Below are 19,649 nucleotides of genomic sequence, written 5' to 3' on the forward strand. Positions count from 1 at the left end.
GAGGGCCGTCTTTGTGCCAGCATAATTTTTTGGGATAATAGACAGCTCTGAAAAATATAGATGAAAACTCTCTAGGTAAATAGCATGGTCTATAGCTTCTCATGGGGTATTGTAACTCAGGTGAACAGAACCTCGAGACTTACTTAATATTAGAGATTGCACACCAGCTGTTGTTAACAGAGAGACACACACCACGCCCCTTGAGCTTACCCGACGTTGCCGTTCTGTCCTGCCGATGCATAGAAAAACCATCTAGAATATTATCAGTGTCCTTGTTCAGCCAAGTTTCAGAGGAACATAGGATATTACAGTTCTTCAGGTCCCGTTGATAAGATAGTCTCGAACGGAGCTCGTCCAGTTTGTTCTCCAGTGATTGTACATTCACCAATAGAACAGAGATAGCGGTGGTTCATTTACTAATTTACCCACACATCGGCCTCTATATAGCCGTCTCTTTCTCTTCCGAATCAGGGATTAGGGCCTGGTTCAGGTTAAGCATTATGTCCAGTGTCGCCTACTCATTGAAGTATAAATCTTCATTGAGTTTAGTGATCACTGTTCTAATGTCCAGAAGCTCTTTTTGGTCATAGGAAATAATGGTGAAAACATTATGTACAACATTTATTTTATTTTTTGTAGAGATGGTACTATAAAATATATGTGGTTTCCATGATGTACTACATAGAGCGTTGGTGAGGCTAGAGTTTATATGTGTATTAAACACGTTTCTAGCTCTGCTATTTGATGTTGGTCAATGTCATCCTTTTAAATTTGCTTCTAGTTTAGCATTAATGTAATGGTCAAAGATTGTACACTACCATCAGACAAAATATTTTCTTAGGCAAACTGAGTAGCTAGGAAGTTTTGGTTCTGGATTACGATTACTGACAGAGAAGTCTCTATCCTACCTGTGTCTTTGCATGTGAACTTGGCCTTGGGGTCACAAATCCTCTTGGTGCCCTCACAGGCCACCTCATCACTACCGTCCTCGCAGTCTTTGTCCCCATCACACCTCCAGCGCTCTGGGATACACGTACCGTCTTCCATACAGTGGAACTCATCCCCACTGCACTCTATTACAGGAGGCAATGCTGCAAGGGAAAAATAAATAAATAATTATACAATGGGTGGGTCTAATCCTGGATGCTCATTAGTTAAAACCGCATTCCAACCAGTGTCTATTCCACAAGTTACCACCAGCTAAAGCTATGACGTTGAAATGCTGTTCCATCTCATCAGCCCAGTCAGGCAATTTATAAACTTGATCTCCACTATAAAAAGCATTTAGACATTATCTCTTGTTTCATTAAGACTAGCATTTGATTTTCAACAGCGGAGATTTGTATAAACCTTGCTGTCTGTCTCGCCAACATTTGCAACATTGTTTCAATATTGAAATTCGATCTCCAGCTGTTGCATAGAAATAAACGTGTCGGGATGAGACAGACAGGCAGACAGCTTTTCTCAGCCAGTCAACATCATGAATCAGCTGGCATAATTTTTATGGATATATGCAAAGAAATGTCAATAAAAAACAGGTCAAACGAAATTATATGCAGCTAGATTGCTGTCTTTCCAGCTTCCGTTTGAAGTGACTGTGTTGTTGGCTAGCTCCCCTGAACAACATTGTCCTGACGAAAGAGCACATTTTCTATGCCAGGTGAAATTGCGCATCATTAGACATTTTACATTTACATTTTAGTCATTTAGCAGACGCTCTTATCCAGAGCGACTTACAGTAGAGTGCATACATTTTTATTACATTTTTACATACTGAGACAAGGATATCCCTACCGGCCAAACCCTCCCTAACCCGGACGACGCTATGCCAATTGTGCGTCGCCCCACGGACCTCCCGGTTGCGGCCGGCTGCGACAGAGCCTGGGCGCGAACCCAGCCCAGCCTGGACGCGAACCCAGAGACTCTGGTGGCGCAGCTAGGACTGCAATGCAGTGCCCTAGACCACTGCGCCACCCGGGAGGCTCAAATGCAGCTCCTTTGCTGTTGTTCTGGCTGCACTGTTTGACGTAACTTTAAGTTAGCTGTCGTTGGCTAGCTAGCAAGCAAGGGATAAGAATGTTGCCAGCCAGTATTGCAATGGAACATTTAGAATGAACGACTGGGTTGCATCCATAGATACAGAACAAAAAGACTGAATGACTGAGTTGAATCTCTGGCAACCGAACCAATAGAACGAATGACCTGCCGGCTTGGGTAGCAACCCTAGATTTATGTCGGGACTATATCTTGTGGAAGGAAGAAATAGTATGAATAAATTCATCAAAATAAAAAAAAATGAAAATATGTCAATCACTATTTCAATATGTTGGTAACCCATTGTATAAAAGTATTAATGCCCTCAAAACCGATGTTTGGAGGATATATTGGCACAGCTTGCCGTCCCTCGACGAACAACACCCTTGCCAATATATCCCCTAAACACCAGCTTCTCTGGCATTATCACTTAAATAGAATCCTTCTGTGAATGTGAAAATTGAATCCCAGTGGGCAAACTTTTGACAATATTGGGTTATGTATATTCTATTCCATACAAAGCTATGGCAAAATTATCTGCATGATTGATCTTTCAAATGTTATTTTTAATCATGCTAGGTAGTCAGTCACAAGACTATTATTCAACCTAACCATTTCCACATTGCCAGGAAAAAAAAAAACTTCTGAAATCAGAGATCAGAAGTATTGCCATAACAGTCAGGGCCTGCCGAGCCAGAGCTTTAACCCCAGGGGTGGGCCACAACCCAGCAACACTACACTGTGTTAGAGTAGAAAGGAAAAGGCTGGAGCTGGGCCTGGACATCAGGACACGGTTTGATGAATAACTTCCTCATTCTAGTGACAAGCTGTGAGCATTTCAGCTGCCCAGGCTCAGCTTTCTGAGGTAATTATACCAGATTAAAATATTCAAATCTTGATGTTGTACTGTTGTGAACAGTAGATGAGATTAGATCAGCAGAGCGCGAGCTGAGAGAGGAAGATGAAGACTTAAGGACATTAGACCAGGCCAATTAACAGTTAATTTAAAATTAAACAAATTATCTTTTAAAAATATATATTTCTACTGATTGAAATGTCAAATTAATAATTAATAGTTACGCTCAATGCTGCATGTGCAGTAATGAGGAGGAGTAGTTAGCCCACCTTGAAAGCATCTACAGTGGCTTGGAAAGTATTCACCCCCTTGGCATTTTTCCTATTTTGTTGCCTTACAATCTGGAACTAAAATACATTTTGGGGGGGTTTGTATCATTTGATTTACACAACATGCCTACCACTTAATAGTAGTAATAATAATAGTTTTTATTGTGAAACAAACAAGAATTAAGACAACAAAACTGAAAACTTGACTGTGCATAACTATTCACCTCCCCAAAGTCAATACTTTGTAGAGCCCCCTTTTGCAGCAATTACAGCTGCAAGTCTCTTGGGGTATGTCTCTATAAGCTTGGCACATCTAGCCATTTTGGCCCATTCTTCAAGTTGGATGGGTTCCGCTGGTGTACAGCAATCTTCTCAACTGGATTGAGCTCTGGGCCTTGACTAGGCCATTTCAAGACATTTACACGTTTCGCCTTAAACCACTTGAGTGTTGCTTCAGCAGGGTCATTGTTCTGCTGGAAGGTGAACCTCCATCCCAGTCTCAAATCTCTAGAAGACTGAAACAGGTTTCCCTCAAGAATTTCCCTGTATTTAGCGCCATCCATCATTCCTTCAATTCTGACCAGTTTCCCAGTCCCTGCCAATGAAAAACATCCCCACAGCATGATGCTGCCACCATCATCCTTCACTGTGGGGATGGTGTTCTCGGGGTGATGAGAGGTGTTGGCTTTGCGCCAGACATAGCATTTTCCTTGATGGCCAAAAAGCTAAATTTTTGTCTCAACTGACCAGAGTACCTTCTTCCATATGTTTGGGGAGTCTCCCACATGCCTTTTGGCGAACACCAAACATATTTGCTTATTTTTTTCTTTAAGTAATGGCTTTTTTCTGGCCACTCTTCCATAAAGCCCAGCTCTGTGGAGTGTACGGCTTAAAATGGTCCTATGGACAGATACTCCAATCTCTCCTGTGGAGCTTTGCAGCTCCTTCAGGGTTATCTTTGTTCTTTTTGTTGCCTCTCTGATGAATGCCCTCCTTGCCTGGTCTGTGAGTTTCGGTGGGTGGCCCTCTTTTGGCAGGTTTGTTGTGGTGCCATATTCTTTCCATTTTTTATAATGGATTTTATGGTGCTCCATGGGATGTTCAAAGTTTCAGATATTTTTTTATCGCCCAACCATGATCTGTACTTCTCCACAACTTTATCCCTGACCTTTTTGGAGAGCTCCATGGTGGTGCCCCTTGCTTCCGTTTTTAAAACAAAAAATGATTTTTTTTAAACAAGTTATTTTTTTCATTTCACTTCACCAATTTGGATTATTTTGTGTATGTCCATTACATGACATCCAAATAAAAATACATTCAAGTTGTAATGCAACAAAATAGGAAAAACACCAAGGGGGTGAATACTTTTGCAAGGCACTGTACTCACGATGTTGGGATAGTTAACATGATACTTAGTGCAGAGTACATTAATTTGTCAAAATGAGAGATGGCACTATTACTTATGAAGTTGCATTTGCATTACAAATTCAAAAAGGGCTACAATAAAGGAATTACAAAAAACAGCATGGTTTCTCTCACCAGCTCCAGACCCTCCACAGGTGGTGTTTTCATCACTGAAGTCCCCACAGTCGTTGTCCCCATCGCAGGCCCAGTGGTCTGGAATACATCTCCCACTGGAGCACTGGAACTGGGTGTTGGAGCAGTAGTGGACACAACTCACCTCGTCACTACCATCTCCACAGTCATCATCTTGGGACACAGAGGAAAAATAGCAAGTTTGACTGACTAGATTGACTCCTTCATGTCATAAGAATGTGCATTAGATTGGGGAGGCCTCAGAAGTCACGTTTCAGGCAAGGTAAACGTACTCTGCACATCCCACTGGGCACAAACTGGTTGAATCAAAGTTGTTTCAATTTAATTTGTCAAAGTAATGTTACATAGAAAATACATTGAATTTGAAAAAAAGTCATCAATGTGTTTTGAGGGTGAAAGGATTATGTCATCATGGTAACCAATTTTCAACATAGACAAACCCTGTATAATGTTATATCCACTATCAGAAAAAAAAACTACAGGTTGGGCAGAAACTCCTATTGAAGAGTTGATATATCTACAGTTATTCCTTTGGTCTCCATTCCAGGGTTTTAACCAAGTTCAGCCCTGCTTAGCTTTGATATTTGTCACTGACTAAAACCATGTGCAATTGTGAGAATGATTATTAAGAAAGCTCCACTTAATAACAAAATAGATTTACTGTTGCTATCAAAAGTCATTCCAAAGGGAGGTCTACCAGAGCAAATGAAATGTAACCATATTTTATGAGTCATAAATCATCAAGTATGCTATTTAGGCCTAGAGTACAGTATATAGTATTTGTGAAGTCATCAACAGCTATTGTTTCAATTTAACCCAGGGTTCAACTGAATTTGAAATGTTGGATTCATGTCTCCATCCTAACCAAAAGTTAAAGTTAAAGAATAGGAGTAAATCAAATCAAACTGCATTTAAAGTTTGATTTGATTTAGTTCTATTCTTTAACTTACATTTTTGGTTGAGATGGAGACATGAATCCAACATCAATTATTAATTTGTAGACAAACTCAAATAAATCAAATTTTATTGGTCACATACATGTACAGATGTTATTGTGGGTGTAGAGAAATGCTTGTGCTTCTAGTTCCGACTGTGTAGAAATATCTAACAAGTAATATCTAATAATTTCACAACAAATACCTAATATACACAAATCTAAGTAAAGGAATGGAATTAAGAATATATCTGGATGAACAATGTCAGAGCGGCATAGACTAAGATACAGTTGATAGTATAGAATACCGTATATACATATGAGATGAGTAATGCAAGTTATGTAAACATTATTAAAGTGACATTATTAAAGTGACTAGTGCTCCATTTATTAAAGTGGCCAATGATTTCAAGTCTGCGTATGTAGGCAGCAGTCTCTCTCTGCTAGTGATGGCTATTTAACAGTCTGATAGTCTTAAGATAGAAGCTGTTTTTCAGTCTCTCGGTCCCAGCTTTGATGCACCTGTACTGACCTCGTCTTCTGGATGATAGCGGGGTGAACAGGAAGTGGCTCGGGTGGTTGTTGCCTTGATGATATTTTTGGCCTTCCTGTGACATCAGGTGCTGTTGGTGTCCTGGAGAAAAGGTAGTTTGCCCCCGGTAATGAGTTGTGCAGACCGCACCACCCTCTGGAGAGCCCTGCAGTTGTGGGCGGTGCAGTTGCCATACCAGGCTGTGATACAACCCGACAGGATGCTCTCAATTGTGCATCTGTAAAAGTTTGTGAGGGTTTTAGGTGACAAGCCACATTTCTTTAGCCTCCTGAGGTTGAAGTGCTGGTGCGCCTTCTTCACCACACTGTCTGTGTGGGTGGACCATTTCAGTTTGTGAATGATATGTACGCAGAGGAATTGCAACTTTCCACCTTCTCCACTGCTGTCCTGTCGATGTGGATAGGGGGGTGCTCCCTCTGCTGTTTCCTACAAGTCCACGATCATCTTCTTTGTTTTGTTGACGTTAAGTGAGAGGTTATTTTCCTGACACCACACTCCCAAAGCCCTCACCTCCTCCCTGTAGGCTGTCTCGTCGTCGTTGTTGGTAATCAAGCCTACTACTGTTGTGTCGTCTGCATACTTGATGATTGAGTTGGAGGTGTGCATGGCCACGCAGTCATGGGTAAACAGGGAGTACAGGAAGCGGCTGAGCACGCACACTTGTGGGGCCCCAGTGTTGAAGATCAGCGAAGTGGAGATGTTGTTTCCTACCTACACTACCTGGAGGCGGCCCGTCAGAAAGTCCAAGACCCAATTGCACAGGGCGGGGTTCAGACCCAGGGACTCGAGCTTAATGATGAGCTTGGGGGGTACTATGGTGTTGAATGCTGAGCTATAGTCAATAAACAGCATTCTTACATAGGTATTCCTCTTGTCCAGATGGGATAGGGCAGTGTGCAGTGTGATGGCGATTGCATCGTCTGTGGACCTTTTGGGGCAGTAAGCAAATTGAAGTGGGTCTAGGGTGACAGGTAAGGTGGAGGTGATATGATCCTTGACTGGTCTCTCAAAGCACTTCATGATGACAGAAATGAGTGCTACAGGGCGACAGTCATTTAGTTCAGTTACCTTTGCATTCTTGGGTACAGGAACAATGGTGGCCATCTTAAAGCATGTGGGGACACCAGACTGGGATAGGGAGAGATTGAATATGTCCGTAAACACACCAACCAGCTGGTCTGCACATGCTCTGAGGTCGCGGCTAGGCAGCTGGGCCGGCAGCCTTGCGAGGGTTAACACGTTTAAATGTTTTACTCACGTCGGCCAAGGAGAAGGAGAGCCCATAGTCCTTGGTAGCTGGCCACGTTGGTGGCACTGTGTCATCCTCAAAGCGGGCAAAGAACGCGTTTAGCTTGTCCGGAAGCAAGACGTCAGTGTCCGCGAAGAGGCTGGTTTTCCTTTTGTAGTCCGTGATTGTCTGTGGACCCTGCCACATATGTCACGTGTCTGAGCCGTTGAATTGCGACTCCACTTTGTCTGTATACTGATGTTTTTCCTGTTTGATTGCCTTGCGCAAGGAATGACAACTCTGTTTGTATTCTGCCATATTCCCAGTCACCTTGCCATGGTTAAATGCGGTGGTTCGCAACTTTGTTTGCTGCCATCTATCCACGATTTCTGGTTAGGGTAGGTTTAAATAGTCAGAGTGGGTACAAGATCTCCTATACACTTATTGATGAAATCAGCAACCGTCTCAGTGTACACATCAATATTATTCCACGTGATCAAATCAGTCTTGAAGTGTGGATTCTGATTGGTCAGACAAGCGTTGAATAGTCCTTAGCACGAGTACTTCCTGTTTGAGTTTCTACCTATAGGAAGGGAGGAGCAAAATGGAGTCGTGGTTAGATTTGCCGAAAGGAGGGCGGGGGAGGGCCTTGTATGTATCCCAAAAGTTGGATCCAGATGGCTGCATTGACTCCAACAGTATATCCCGGGGGAGCCATGTTTCTGAGAAACAGAGTATGTTACAATCCCTGATGTCTCCCTGGAAAGAAAACCTTGCCCTGACTAACTTTGTTATCCAGGGACTGAACATTAGTGAGTACTATACTCGAAAGCAGTGGGTGGTGAGCGAGCCTCCTCTGATATCCTTTTGTTCTTTCCCGCTGTTTGTAATAATACATAACATTTTCTGGGATAACAATGTAACACATAAAAAAACGAAATACTGCAAAGTTTCTAAGAACTAGTAGTGAGGCAGCCCTCTGTCGGCGCCATTGTGTTCCTCCACCAATAATGGAGGAATTCTGGTTATTGAATTGTGTTTGGTTGTCAACACAACCAAATATCAACATTTGAAGGGGATCTTGTATCTTCTGCTTGGATAGTTGTGCCACTGACTTAGTCTGGCTTTAATTCCAGTTTGTCTACAAATTAATAATTGATCATGTTGGATTCACATCTCCATCTAATCCAAAAATCTAAGTTAACATTAGCATACTACATATTGAACTTCCATCCTCTCAGGCCAGGGGCATATTGTATGAATTTATGGTTGGATCAGAATCGCTGTTATAATCATTGGCCAGTACGGAGATGTAAGTAAAACCACAAGTCCAAATCCCTATCTCCATCCATGGATAATTTAGGAAAGGGACAATTTTAGCTAGCCAGCTAGCCACCAGAGGACAACAACATAACAAGATGCAAAAATTCAACTTTTTTTCTGTCAAAATTGACATTTGGCTTGTGATGTGATTGGCCTGAAGCCAAATCCAAACTGGCTTCCCCTGGAGACTTTTTTTTGGTGTGATAGGACCATTCACAGTTGAGCTCAGATAGCCTAGATAAGCTACACATACTGAGACAGAGGGGCGCTGTTTTGTTCGCTTGGTTGTGTTGACAAGTTAACAAATTATATGTTGGATTCACGTCTCCAACTAAACCAAAAATAAAAGTTAAAGAATAGGATTAAGCCAGTGGCTCAGATGAAACTATCCACGCATTAGATACAGTGCATTCAGAAAGTATTCATACCCCTTGACTTATTCCACATTTTGTTGTGTTACAGCCTGAATTCAAAATGGATAACAAATGTATAAATGCTCACCCATCTACACACAATACCCCACAATGAAAAAGTGAAAACATGTTTTTAGAAATGTTTGCAAATGTATTGAAAATGAAATACAGAAATATCTCATTTACATAAGTATTCACACCCCTGAGTAAATACATGTTAGAATCACCTTTGGCAGCAATTACACCTGGATTGTATAATATTTGCACATGATTATTTGTAAAATTATTCAAGCTCTGTCAAGTTTGTTGTTGATCATTGATAGACAGACATTTTCATGTCTTGCCATAGATGTTCAAGACGATTTAAGTCAAAACTATAACTTCGTAAGCAACCAGTGTATATTTGGCCTTGTATTTTAGGTTGTTAAATTTAGCAGACACTCTTATCCAGAGTGATTTACAGTAGTTAGTGCATACATTTTCATATTTGTCCATACTGGTCCCTCATGGGAATCGAACCCACAGCCCTGGCGTTGCAATTGTCGTGCTCTACCAACTGAGCCACAGTTGATTATTGTTAAGCTAAAAGGTGCATTTGTTTCCCAGTGTCTGTTGGAAAGTAGACTGAATAAGTTTTTCCTCTAGGATTTGGCTGTTCTTTATTATTATTATTATTATTATTATTATTATTATTGTTATATATGCTACAAATCTTCCTAGTCCTTCCCGATGACAAGCTACCCATAACCCATAACCATAACATGATGCAGCCACCACCATGCTTGAAAATATGAAGAGTGGTACTCAGTGATGTGTGGTGTTGGATTTGCCCCAAACTTAACACGTTGTATTCAGGATATAAAGTTCATTTCTTTACCAGACTTTTATTTGTAGTTTTATTTTGGTGCTTTATTGCAAACAGGATGGATGTTTAGGAGTATTTGTATTCTGTACAGGTCTTCTTCTTTTCACTCTGTCATTTTGGTTAGTAGTAGTAACTACAATATTGTTGGTAGGAGTAACAACAATATTGTTGGTCCATCCTCAGTTTTCTCCTATCACAGCCATTAAACACTGTAACTGTTTTAAAGTCACCATTGGCATCATGGTGAAATCCCTGGCAAGTGAGTTAGGAAGGACGCCTGTATCTTTGTAGTGACTGTGTGTATTGATACACCATCCAAAGTGTAATTAATAACGTCACCATGCTCAATTGGACATTTAATGTCAGCTTGTATAATTTTTACCTATCTACCAATGCGTGCCATTTTTTTGTGAGGCATTTGAAAACCTCCCTTGTTTTTGTGGTTGAATCTGTGTTTGAAATTCATTGCTTGACTGAGGGACCTTATAGATAATTGTATGTGGGGTACAGAAATGAGGTAGTCATTCAAAAATCATGTTAAACATACTTAGTCCATGCAATTTATGTGATTTTTTACTCCTGAAATTATTTAGATTTGCCATAACAAAGGCGTTGAATACTTATTGACTCAAGACTTTTCAGGTTTTCATTTTTATTTATTTGTCAAAATTTCTAAAATCATAATTCCATTTTGACATTATGGGGTATTGTGTGTAGGCCAGTGACACAACATTTACATTCAGGCTGTAACACAACAAAATGTGGAAAAAGTCAAGGTGTGTGATAACTTTCTGAAGGCAACCAAACACAATTCAATAGGACTTTTGTAATACAGTTAAAAGCCTAAAGTTAAGGCTCTCTTACTGTAACTATATATGTCTTCTTATGTAATCATTGGAAGCGTGCATGTTTAAGATAGCACGCAAAGATTGCAAGTCTGTAGAAATCTTCAAAATTGCTGATTCTGCACAATAATCTGTGCAGAATCTCAAACAGCATTGATCACTTGCACTACATACTTCTACTGTAATCTCAACTGCAATCCAGGACAGTTGGTTGTTCTATTAGATAAAGCACAGACAACACATTAAGTTGTTGTATAAATACCAAATATCTGATATTGTATTCCAATTTCAACTTTTTGTGCTTTCAAATGGTTGAAAGTGCGTCAGTGATAACACATTTAGATGACAACTAAACAAAAAATGGGTGAGTAAAGCATGTAATCTCATTGATCAATGTCTCAACCAAATATTACCCAAATATCCAAATTGAAATGATGTGGTGTGCATAGTGGGAAGAGTGTGTTTCTCCGAACCACTTTCGTAACATAAGGAGATCGTGGTTGATTTAAAGGTTGTGGGTTATACAAGGGGCATGTGAAATGTACAGTAGCTCAGTGTTTTTCAACTCCTGTCCTCAAGTCTTCTGACCTCAAAGTTGTTTATTTTTGTTGAAGCCCTGATGGTTGTTGAGGAAACACTGCTGTAGGTTTTCAGTAGGAACGTACCTGAGTCACAATGCCACTTGACACTGATGCATCTCCCATTGGAACAGCTGAACTGGGTGAGTGGTTCACAGGTCGGCAATGCTATAGACATAAAAGCAAATAGACAGTCAACTACAGTTATTTAAAGCCCAAACCCATAGGGCTACATTTATTCTGAAAATACTTTGTCTAAAACTCCTTACAAACACTCCATTCTAACTCATATTTCAACAGTATATATTGTTTTGTGTGTGATCAACAGCACACCCCTAAAACAAGCCCTGTATTAACCCACATAGTGTCCCGACTACTAATCTTTTTCACTATATGTGTGTTGCAGGTTGAAATAAATTCCTAAGCAAGTTATAAGAGCTATCTCAACACCACACTGAATGTTATGCTAAACATATGTAAATTAATGGAAATATGGCTAACGAATATTCTAATACTAGAGGTGTTTTTTTATTTCACCTTTATTTAACCAGGTAGGCCAGTTGAGAACAAGTTCTCATTTACAACTGCAAACTGGCCAAGATAAAGCAAAGCAGTGCGACACAAACACAGAGTTACACATGGGATAAACAAACGTACAGTCAATAACACAATAGAAAAGTCTAAATACAGTGTATGCAAATATAGTAAGATTAGGGAGGTAAGGCAATAAATAGGCCATAGTGGCGAAATAATTACAATTTAGCAATTAAACACTGGAGTGATAGATGTGCAGAAGATGAATGTGCAAGTAGAAATACTGAGGTGCAAAGGAGCAAAAAAAAAAATAACAATATGGGGATGAGGTAGTTGGGTGGGCTATTTACAGATGGGCTATGTACAGGTGCAATGATCGGTAAGCTGCTCTGAAAGCTGATGCTTAAAGTTAGTGAGGGAGATATAAGACTCCAGCTTCAGTGATTTTTGCAAATCGTTCCAGTCATTGGCAGCAGAGAACTGGAAGGAAAGGTGGCCAAGGGAGTAGTTGGCTTTGGGGATGACCAGTGAAATATACCTGCTGGAGTGCGTGCTACTGGTGGGTGCTGCTATGGTGACCAGTGAGCTGAGATAAGGCAAGGCTTTCCCTAGCAAAGACTTATAGATGCCCTGGAGCCAGTGGGTTTGGCGACGAGTATGAAGCGAGGGCCAGCCAACGAGAGCATACAGGTCGTAGTGGTGGGTAGTATATGGGGCTTTGGTGACAACATGGATGGCACTGTGATAGACTACATCCAATTTGCTGAGTAGAGTGTTGGAGGCTATTTTGTAAATGACATTGCTGAAGTCAAGGATCGGTAGGATAGTCAGTTTTACAAGGGTATGTTTGGCAGCATGAGCGAAGGATGCTTTGTTGCAAAATAGGAAGCCTATTCTATATTTAATTTTGGAGTGGAGATGCTTAATGTGAGTCTGGAAGGAGCGTTTAGAGTCTAACCAGACACCTAGGTATTTGTAGTTGTCCACATATTCTAAGTCAGAACCATCCAGAGTAGTGATGCTAGACGGGTGGGCGGGTGCGGGCAGCGATCGGTGGAAGAGCATGCATGTCACGATCGTCTTGCTGAGAGAGAGTGGACCAAGGCGCAGCGTGTGCAAAATACATTCTCTTTTATTTTAGAGAAAGGAAAAAAACACGCAACGAACACTTTAACAAACTGAAACAAAACAACAAACGATCGTGAAGCTATAGACGTAAGTGCACACACAAGCTACAAACGTACAACATAGACAATTACCCACATAAACCTAGTGCCTATGGCTGTCTTAAATATGGCTCCCAATCAGAGACAATTAATGACATCTGTCTCTGATTGAGAACCATTCAGGCAACCATAGACACAGCTAGACACCTACACTAAACACAAACCCATCTACTCTACTTAACCCCCTAAACCATACAACCACCCTAGACAATACAAAAACACATACCTTCCCCATGTCACACCCTGACCTAACTAAAATAATAAAGGAAACAAAGAATACTAAGGCCAGGGCGTGACAGTACCCCCCCCCCCAAAGGTGCGGACTCCGGCGGCAGAACCTGAAACAGAAGGGGAGGGTCCGGGGTGGCCCCCATCATGGCGGCGGCTCGGGCGCGGGACGAGGCCCCCACTCCACCATTGTCAATACCCGCTTTGGTGGCACCTCTGGAGCGGCGACCCTTGTAGCAAGTCCCGGACTGAAGACCATCCCAGAGGGCGCCACCGGACGGATGGGTAGCTCCGGACTGAGGGGTAGCTCCGGACTGAGGGGTAGCTCCGGACTGAGGGGTAGCTCCGGACTGAGGGGTAGCTCCGGACTGAGGGGTAGCTCATGACTGAGGGGTAGCTCATGACTGGAGGGCAGCTCATGACTGGAGGGCAGCTCATGACTGGAGGGCAGCTCATGACTGGAGGGCAGCTCATGACTGGAGGGCAGCTCATGACTGGAGGGCAGCTCATGACTGAGGGACGGCAGCTCATGACTGAGGGACGGCAGCTCCTGCCTGGTTGACGGATCTGGCTGCTCATGGCTGGCTGACGGATCTGGCTGCTCATGGCTGGCTGACGGATCTGGCTGCTCATGGCTGGCTGACGGATCTGGCTGCTCATGGCTGGCTGACGGATCTGGCTGCTCATGGCTGGCTGACGGATCTGGCTGCTCATGGCTGGCTGACGGATCTGGCTGCTCATGGCTGGCTGACGGATCTGGCTGCTCATGGCTGGCTGACGGATCTGGCTGCTCATGGCTGGCGGACGGCTCGGGCTGCTCCTGTCTGGCGGACGGCTCGGGCTGCTCCTGTCTGGCGGACGGCTCGGGCTGATCCTGTCTGGCGGACGGCTCGGGCTGATCCTGTCTGGCGGACGGCTCTGGCTGATCCTGTCTGGCGGACGGCTCGGGCTGATCCTGTCTGGCGGACGGCTCGGGCTGATCCTGTCTGGCGGACGGCTCGGGCTGATCCTGTCTGGCGGACGGCTCTGGCTGATCCTGTCTGGCGGACGGCTCTGGCTGATCCTGTCTGGCGGACGGCTCTAGCGGGTCGGGACAGACGGGCAGCTCTGACGGTGCTTGGCAGACGGGCAGCTCTGACGGTGCTTGGCAGACGGGCAGCTCAGACGGTGCTTGGCAGACGGGCAGCTCAGACGGTGCTTGGCAGACGGGCAGCTCAGACGGTGCTTGGCAGACGGGCAGCTCAGACGGTGCTTGGCAGACGGGCAGCTCAGACGGTGCTTGGCAGACGGGCAGCTCAGACGGTGCTTGGCAGACGGGCAGCTCAGACGGTGCTTGGCAGACGGGCAGCTCAGACGGTGCTTGGCAGACGGGCAGTTCAGGCGCCGCTGGGCAGACGGCAGACTCTGGCCGGCTGAGACGCACTGTAGGCCTGGTGCGTGGTGCCGGAACTGGTGGTACCGGGCTGGGGACACGCACCTGAAGGCTAGTGCGGGGAGAAGGAACAGGGCATACTGGACCCTGGAGACGCACAGGAGGCCTAGTGCGTGGTGCCGGAACTGGTGGTACCGGGCTGGGGACACGCTTCTCAGGGCTAGTGCGGGGAGCAGCAACAGGACGCACAGGACTCTGGAGACGCACAGGAGGCTTGGTGCGTGGTGCCGGAACTGGTGGTACCGGGCTGGAGACATGCACCATAGGGCGAGTGCGTGGAGGAGGAACTGGGCTCTGGAGACACACTGGAAGCCTGGTGCGTGGTGTAGGCACTGGTGGTACTAGGCTGGGGCGGGGAGGTGGCGCCGGAAATACCGGACCGTGCAGGCGTACTGGCTCCCTTGAGCACTGAGCCTGCCCAACCTTACCTGGTTGTATGCTCCCCGTCGCCCGACCAGTGCGGGGAGGTGGAATAACCCGCACCGGGCTATGTAGGCGAACCGGGGACACCATGCGTAAGGCTGCTGCCATGTAAACCGGCCCGAGGAGACGCACTGGTGGCCAGATGCGTTGGGCCGGCTTCATGACATCCGGCTCAATCCTCAATCTAGCCCTGCCAGTGCGGGGAGGTGGAATAACCCGCACCGGGCTATGAACACGTACAGGAGACACCATGCGCTCTACTGCGTAACACGGTGTCTGCCGGTACTCTCGCTCTCCACGGTAAGTACAGGGAGTATGCGCAGGTCTCCTACCTGACTTCGCCACACTCCCCCCAAGAAATTTTTGGGTTGTACTCGCGGGCTTCCAGCCTTGCTTCCGTGCTGCCTCCTCATATCGCCTCCTCTCGGCTTTAGCTGCCTCCAGCTCTTCACGAGGGAGGCGATATTCTCCCGGTTGTGCCCAAGGACCCTTTCCATCCAGTATCTCCTCCCATGTCCATGAATCCTTTGTGTATTGCTCCTGTTGCTGCTTTACACGCCGCTTGGTCCGATTCTGGTGGGTAATTCTGTCACGATCGTCTTGCTGAGAGAGAGTGGACCAAGGCGCAGCGTGTGCAAAATACATTCTCTTTTATTTTAGAGAAAGGAAAAAAACACGCAACGAACACTTTAACAAACTGAAACAAAACAACAAACGATCGTGAAGCTATAGACGTAAGTGCACACACAAGCTACAAACGTACAACATAGACAATTACCCACATAAACCTAGTGCCTATGGCTGTCTTAAATATGGCTCCCAATCAGAGACAATTAATGACATCTGTCTCTGATTGAGAACCATTCAGGCAACCATAGACACAGCTAGACACCTACACTAAACACAAACCCATCTACTCTACTTAACCCCCTAAACCATACAACCACCCTAGACAATACAAAAACACATACCTTCCCCATGTCACACCCTGACCTAACTAAAATAATAAAGGAAACAAAGAATACTAAGGCCAGGGCGTGACAATGCATTTAGTTTTACTTGCATTAAAGAGCAGTTGGAGGCCACGGAAGGAGTGTTGTATGGCATTGAAGCTCATCTGGAGGCTTGTTAACACAGTGTCCAAAGAAGGGCCAGAAGTATATAGAATGGTGTAGTCTGCGTAGAGGTGGATCAGAGAATCACCAGCAGCAAAAGCGACATCATTGATGTATACAGAGAAAAGAGTCGGCCCGAGAATTAAACCCTGTGGCACTCCCATAGAGACTGCCAGAGGTCCGGACAACAGGCCCTCCGATTTGACACACTGAACTCTGTCTGAAAAGTAGTTGGTGAACCAGGCAAGGCAGTCATTTGTGAAACCAAGGCTGTTGAGTCTGCCGATAAGAATGCGGTGATTGACAGAGTCGAAAGCCTGCACAGTATTGTCTTTTATCGATGGCGGTTATGATATCGTTTAGGACCTTGAGCGTGGATGCGGTGCACCCATGACCAGCTCGGAAACCAGATTGCATAGCGGAGAAGGTATGGTGGGATTCGAAATGGTCGGTGATCTGTTTGTTAACTTGGCTTTCGAAGACTTTAGAAAGGCAGGGTAGGATAGATATAGGTCTGTAACAGTTTGGGTCTAGAGTGTCTCCCCCTTTGAAGAGGGGGATGACTGCGGCAGCTTTCCAATCTTTAGGGATCTCAGACAATACGAAAGAGAGGTTGAACAGGCTAGTAATAAGGGTTGCAACAATTTCAGCGGATAACTTTAGAAAGAGAGGGTTGTCTAGCCCAGATTGTCTAGCCCAGCTGATTTGTAGGGGTCCAGATTTTGCAGCTCTTTCAGAACATCAGCTCTCTGGATTTGGGTGAAGGAGAAATGGGGGAGGCTTGGGCAAGTTGCTGTTGGGGGTGCAGAGCTGTTGACGGGGGTAGGGGTAGCCAGGTGGAAAGCATGGGCAGCCGTAGAAAAATGCTTAAATTCTCAATTATCGTAGATTTATCGGTGGTGACACTGTTTCCTAGCCTGGGAGGAGGTGCTCTAATTCTCCATGGACATACAGTGTGTTGCATGCAAGTGTAGCTGTTGTAAATGTCACCCTTAATTTGCATGCACCTTTTGGAAAGGTTAAAATGTGTTCCGTATTTGTTAGAAAAAAACTATGATGCTTGTTTTCAGGTAGAAAAGCTAATCTAAGATTCTAAGAAGTGCTTCAAATCACATTCAAACTAATCAAAACTCATAATTAAGTCTCATCAATGAGACCTGCAAAAATACAGAATCAGGCTTTAAGACAAAAACATGACATAAAAAATGTAATTGGAGAAAGAAACAAACATGATACATGTCCAGATGTTTTGCCTTTGGTTAATCGAAAGTAATGTAGAGAAAGAAACGCTGCTTTATTTGATGACAGTGAGCAGCAGTGGCAGCACAACAAGAAACAGTTTTCCCATTGGAAGTTAAGCAAGGTTGGTTTTTTCACCAAGTGGTGAGCTTGGTGGAAAAAACAACCACCTAAACACACCAGCTAGTGCTGCTTAGACAGACAGTGATTCTGCTAGCTGCCTGTTCAAAACCAACTAACATCTCGGTAATTAACCAACATCTGCTCCTTACTTCTTCCAGTGTGCTCAAAGAGACACTAGCTCTCACTTTCTCTAACTGTTGTTGATGGTGCTGGTGGCTAAATATTCCACCCACTATTAGTGTCAATGTGAATCTGGGCATATGGATTTGGATGACCCCTAAATACATGTGATCTACATTTGTATTCGCATCACATATAACACACTTTCTGAGATATTTCCATTGGAGGCCAGGAGCTTTATAGACTTTGGTTTGAATTCAGAGACTACATTTTATTGGATTATTTGGAATCCCTACTGCTACAAACACCTAGGGCATTAGCTAGGACATAGTGAATGTTTACCACACTTGTCTTCTACATTTTCGCTCTAAGGATTTTAGTTATCTTCGACAGCGACCGTCTGGTTGAGGTTTAACACTCATTAAAAATAAATATCAACATGCATAAATAATGTCTGGTTAGTTTCTCAGTCTAGTCGACGGAGGGGAGATTCTGGGTTCAACATACAGGTTGACAACTACCATACTTCTAGCAAACAAAATTCAAATTAGCATCCATCTCAAATGGCAGTGGCACCACGACGTGTGGAGCTTCAGGTGTTTAAAACCCATCGTCGCTGCAGTGGAGCAAATTGAACTGCCAGAGACGCGGTGAGAACTCCTACAGAGCAGTAATGCCTGAGGAACCTCAAACAACAGTATGGGAGAGAATATGTTTTGGAGCGCAGCTTGATTATGATTGAATGAAGCCGAGCATAAACTTTAATTACAGCTTACACTCTGGTTGTTTGTGACTGTGTATTGAAGCAGCTTAGTAGGCACACAACGGAGAGTCGGAGACGATACAACACTATGCAGTGCCTGGCACTGATCATCAGAGACTGATATGTGCCATCCTTACCACATATAATGAAGAGATGGGAGGTTGAACGTTACAGCAAAATGTAGATTTTCACCTAAATAGACATATCCAAGAGTAATTCATTTTCATGAGATGGCCATAAACAAAACTATAATGCTGCATAGTTCTAGAAAGTTCTGGAACTCACCTTTCTGGTAAAAATAGTTACACATTGACTCACATTTGAGGATAGAAGCTCAAATACATAGTACAAATATTATGAAAATATGAAAATATAAAAACATCATACAATATTTTTTTCCTACTCAACAAAAGTGGGGGAATAGGGCTTGAAATGACTGAAATGCTTTCAAAATATAGTAACAGTACAATTATAAACAACTTACTATGAGATTTAATCTTTCTTATAACTATAAAATGAATATGATCATACGCTACATTGCCAAAAGTATGTAGACACACCTTTAAAATAGTGGATTCGGCTACTTCAGCCACACCCGTTGCTGACAGGTGTATAAAATTGAGCAGACAGCCATGCAACCTCCATAGACAAACATTGGCGTTAGAATGGCCTTACTGAAGAGCTCAGTGACTTTCAACGTGGCACCGTCACAGGATGCCACCTTTCCAACAAGTCAGTTTGTCAAATGTCTGCCCTGCTAGAGCTGCCCCGGTCAAATGTAAGTGCTGTTATTGTGAAGTGGAAATGTCTAGGAGCAACAACGGCTCAGCCACAAAGTGGTAAGCCACAAAAGCTCACAGAACGGTATTGTCACGAATCCCGCTTCCTGAGTCTGGGTTTGCCTGTGTGTCTGTCCTGGAGTGTGTTTCAGGTGTCCTGGAACGCACCCTGTCTGGTTGCCGGGCGAATTAGCTCATTGGGAGATTGATTT

General features: G+C 43.9%; 1 protein-coding gene across 1 annotated transcript in view; it reads right to left on the bottom strand.

The window, feature by feature from the left end:
- LOC120063930 (low-density lipoprotein receptor-related protein 1B-like) overlaps positions 1-19,649 on the bottom strand; it is a 345,986-nt gene that overhangs the window by 231,294 nt on the left and 95,043 nt on the right. Inside the window, 3 exon segments of the mRNA XM_039014240.1 lie at positions 909-1,091; positions 4,699-4,869; positions 11,543-11,623. Of these exon segments, the coding sequence (XP_038870168.1) occupies positions 909-1,091; positions 4,699-4,869; positions 11,543-11,623 (435 nt within the window).

This window comes from Salvelinus namaycush, chromosome 19 (assembly GCF_016432855.1).
Source record: "Salvelinus namaycush isolate Seneca chromosome 19, SaNama_1.0, whole genome shotgun sequence".
NCBI lineage: Eukaryota > Metazoa > Chordata > Actinopteri > Salmoniformes > Salmonidae > Salvelinus > Salvelinus namaycush.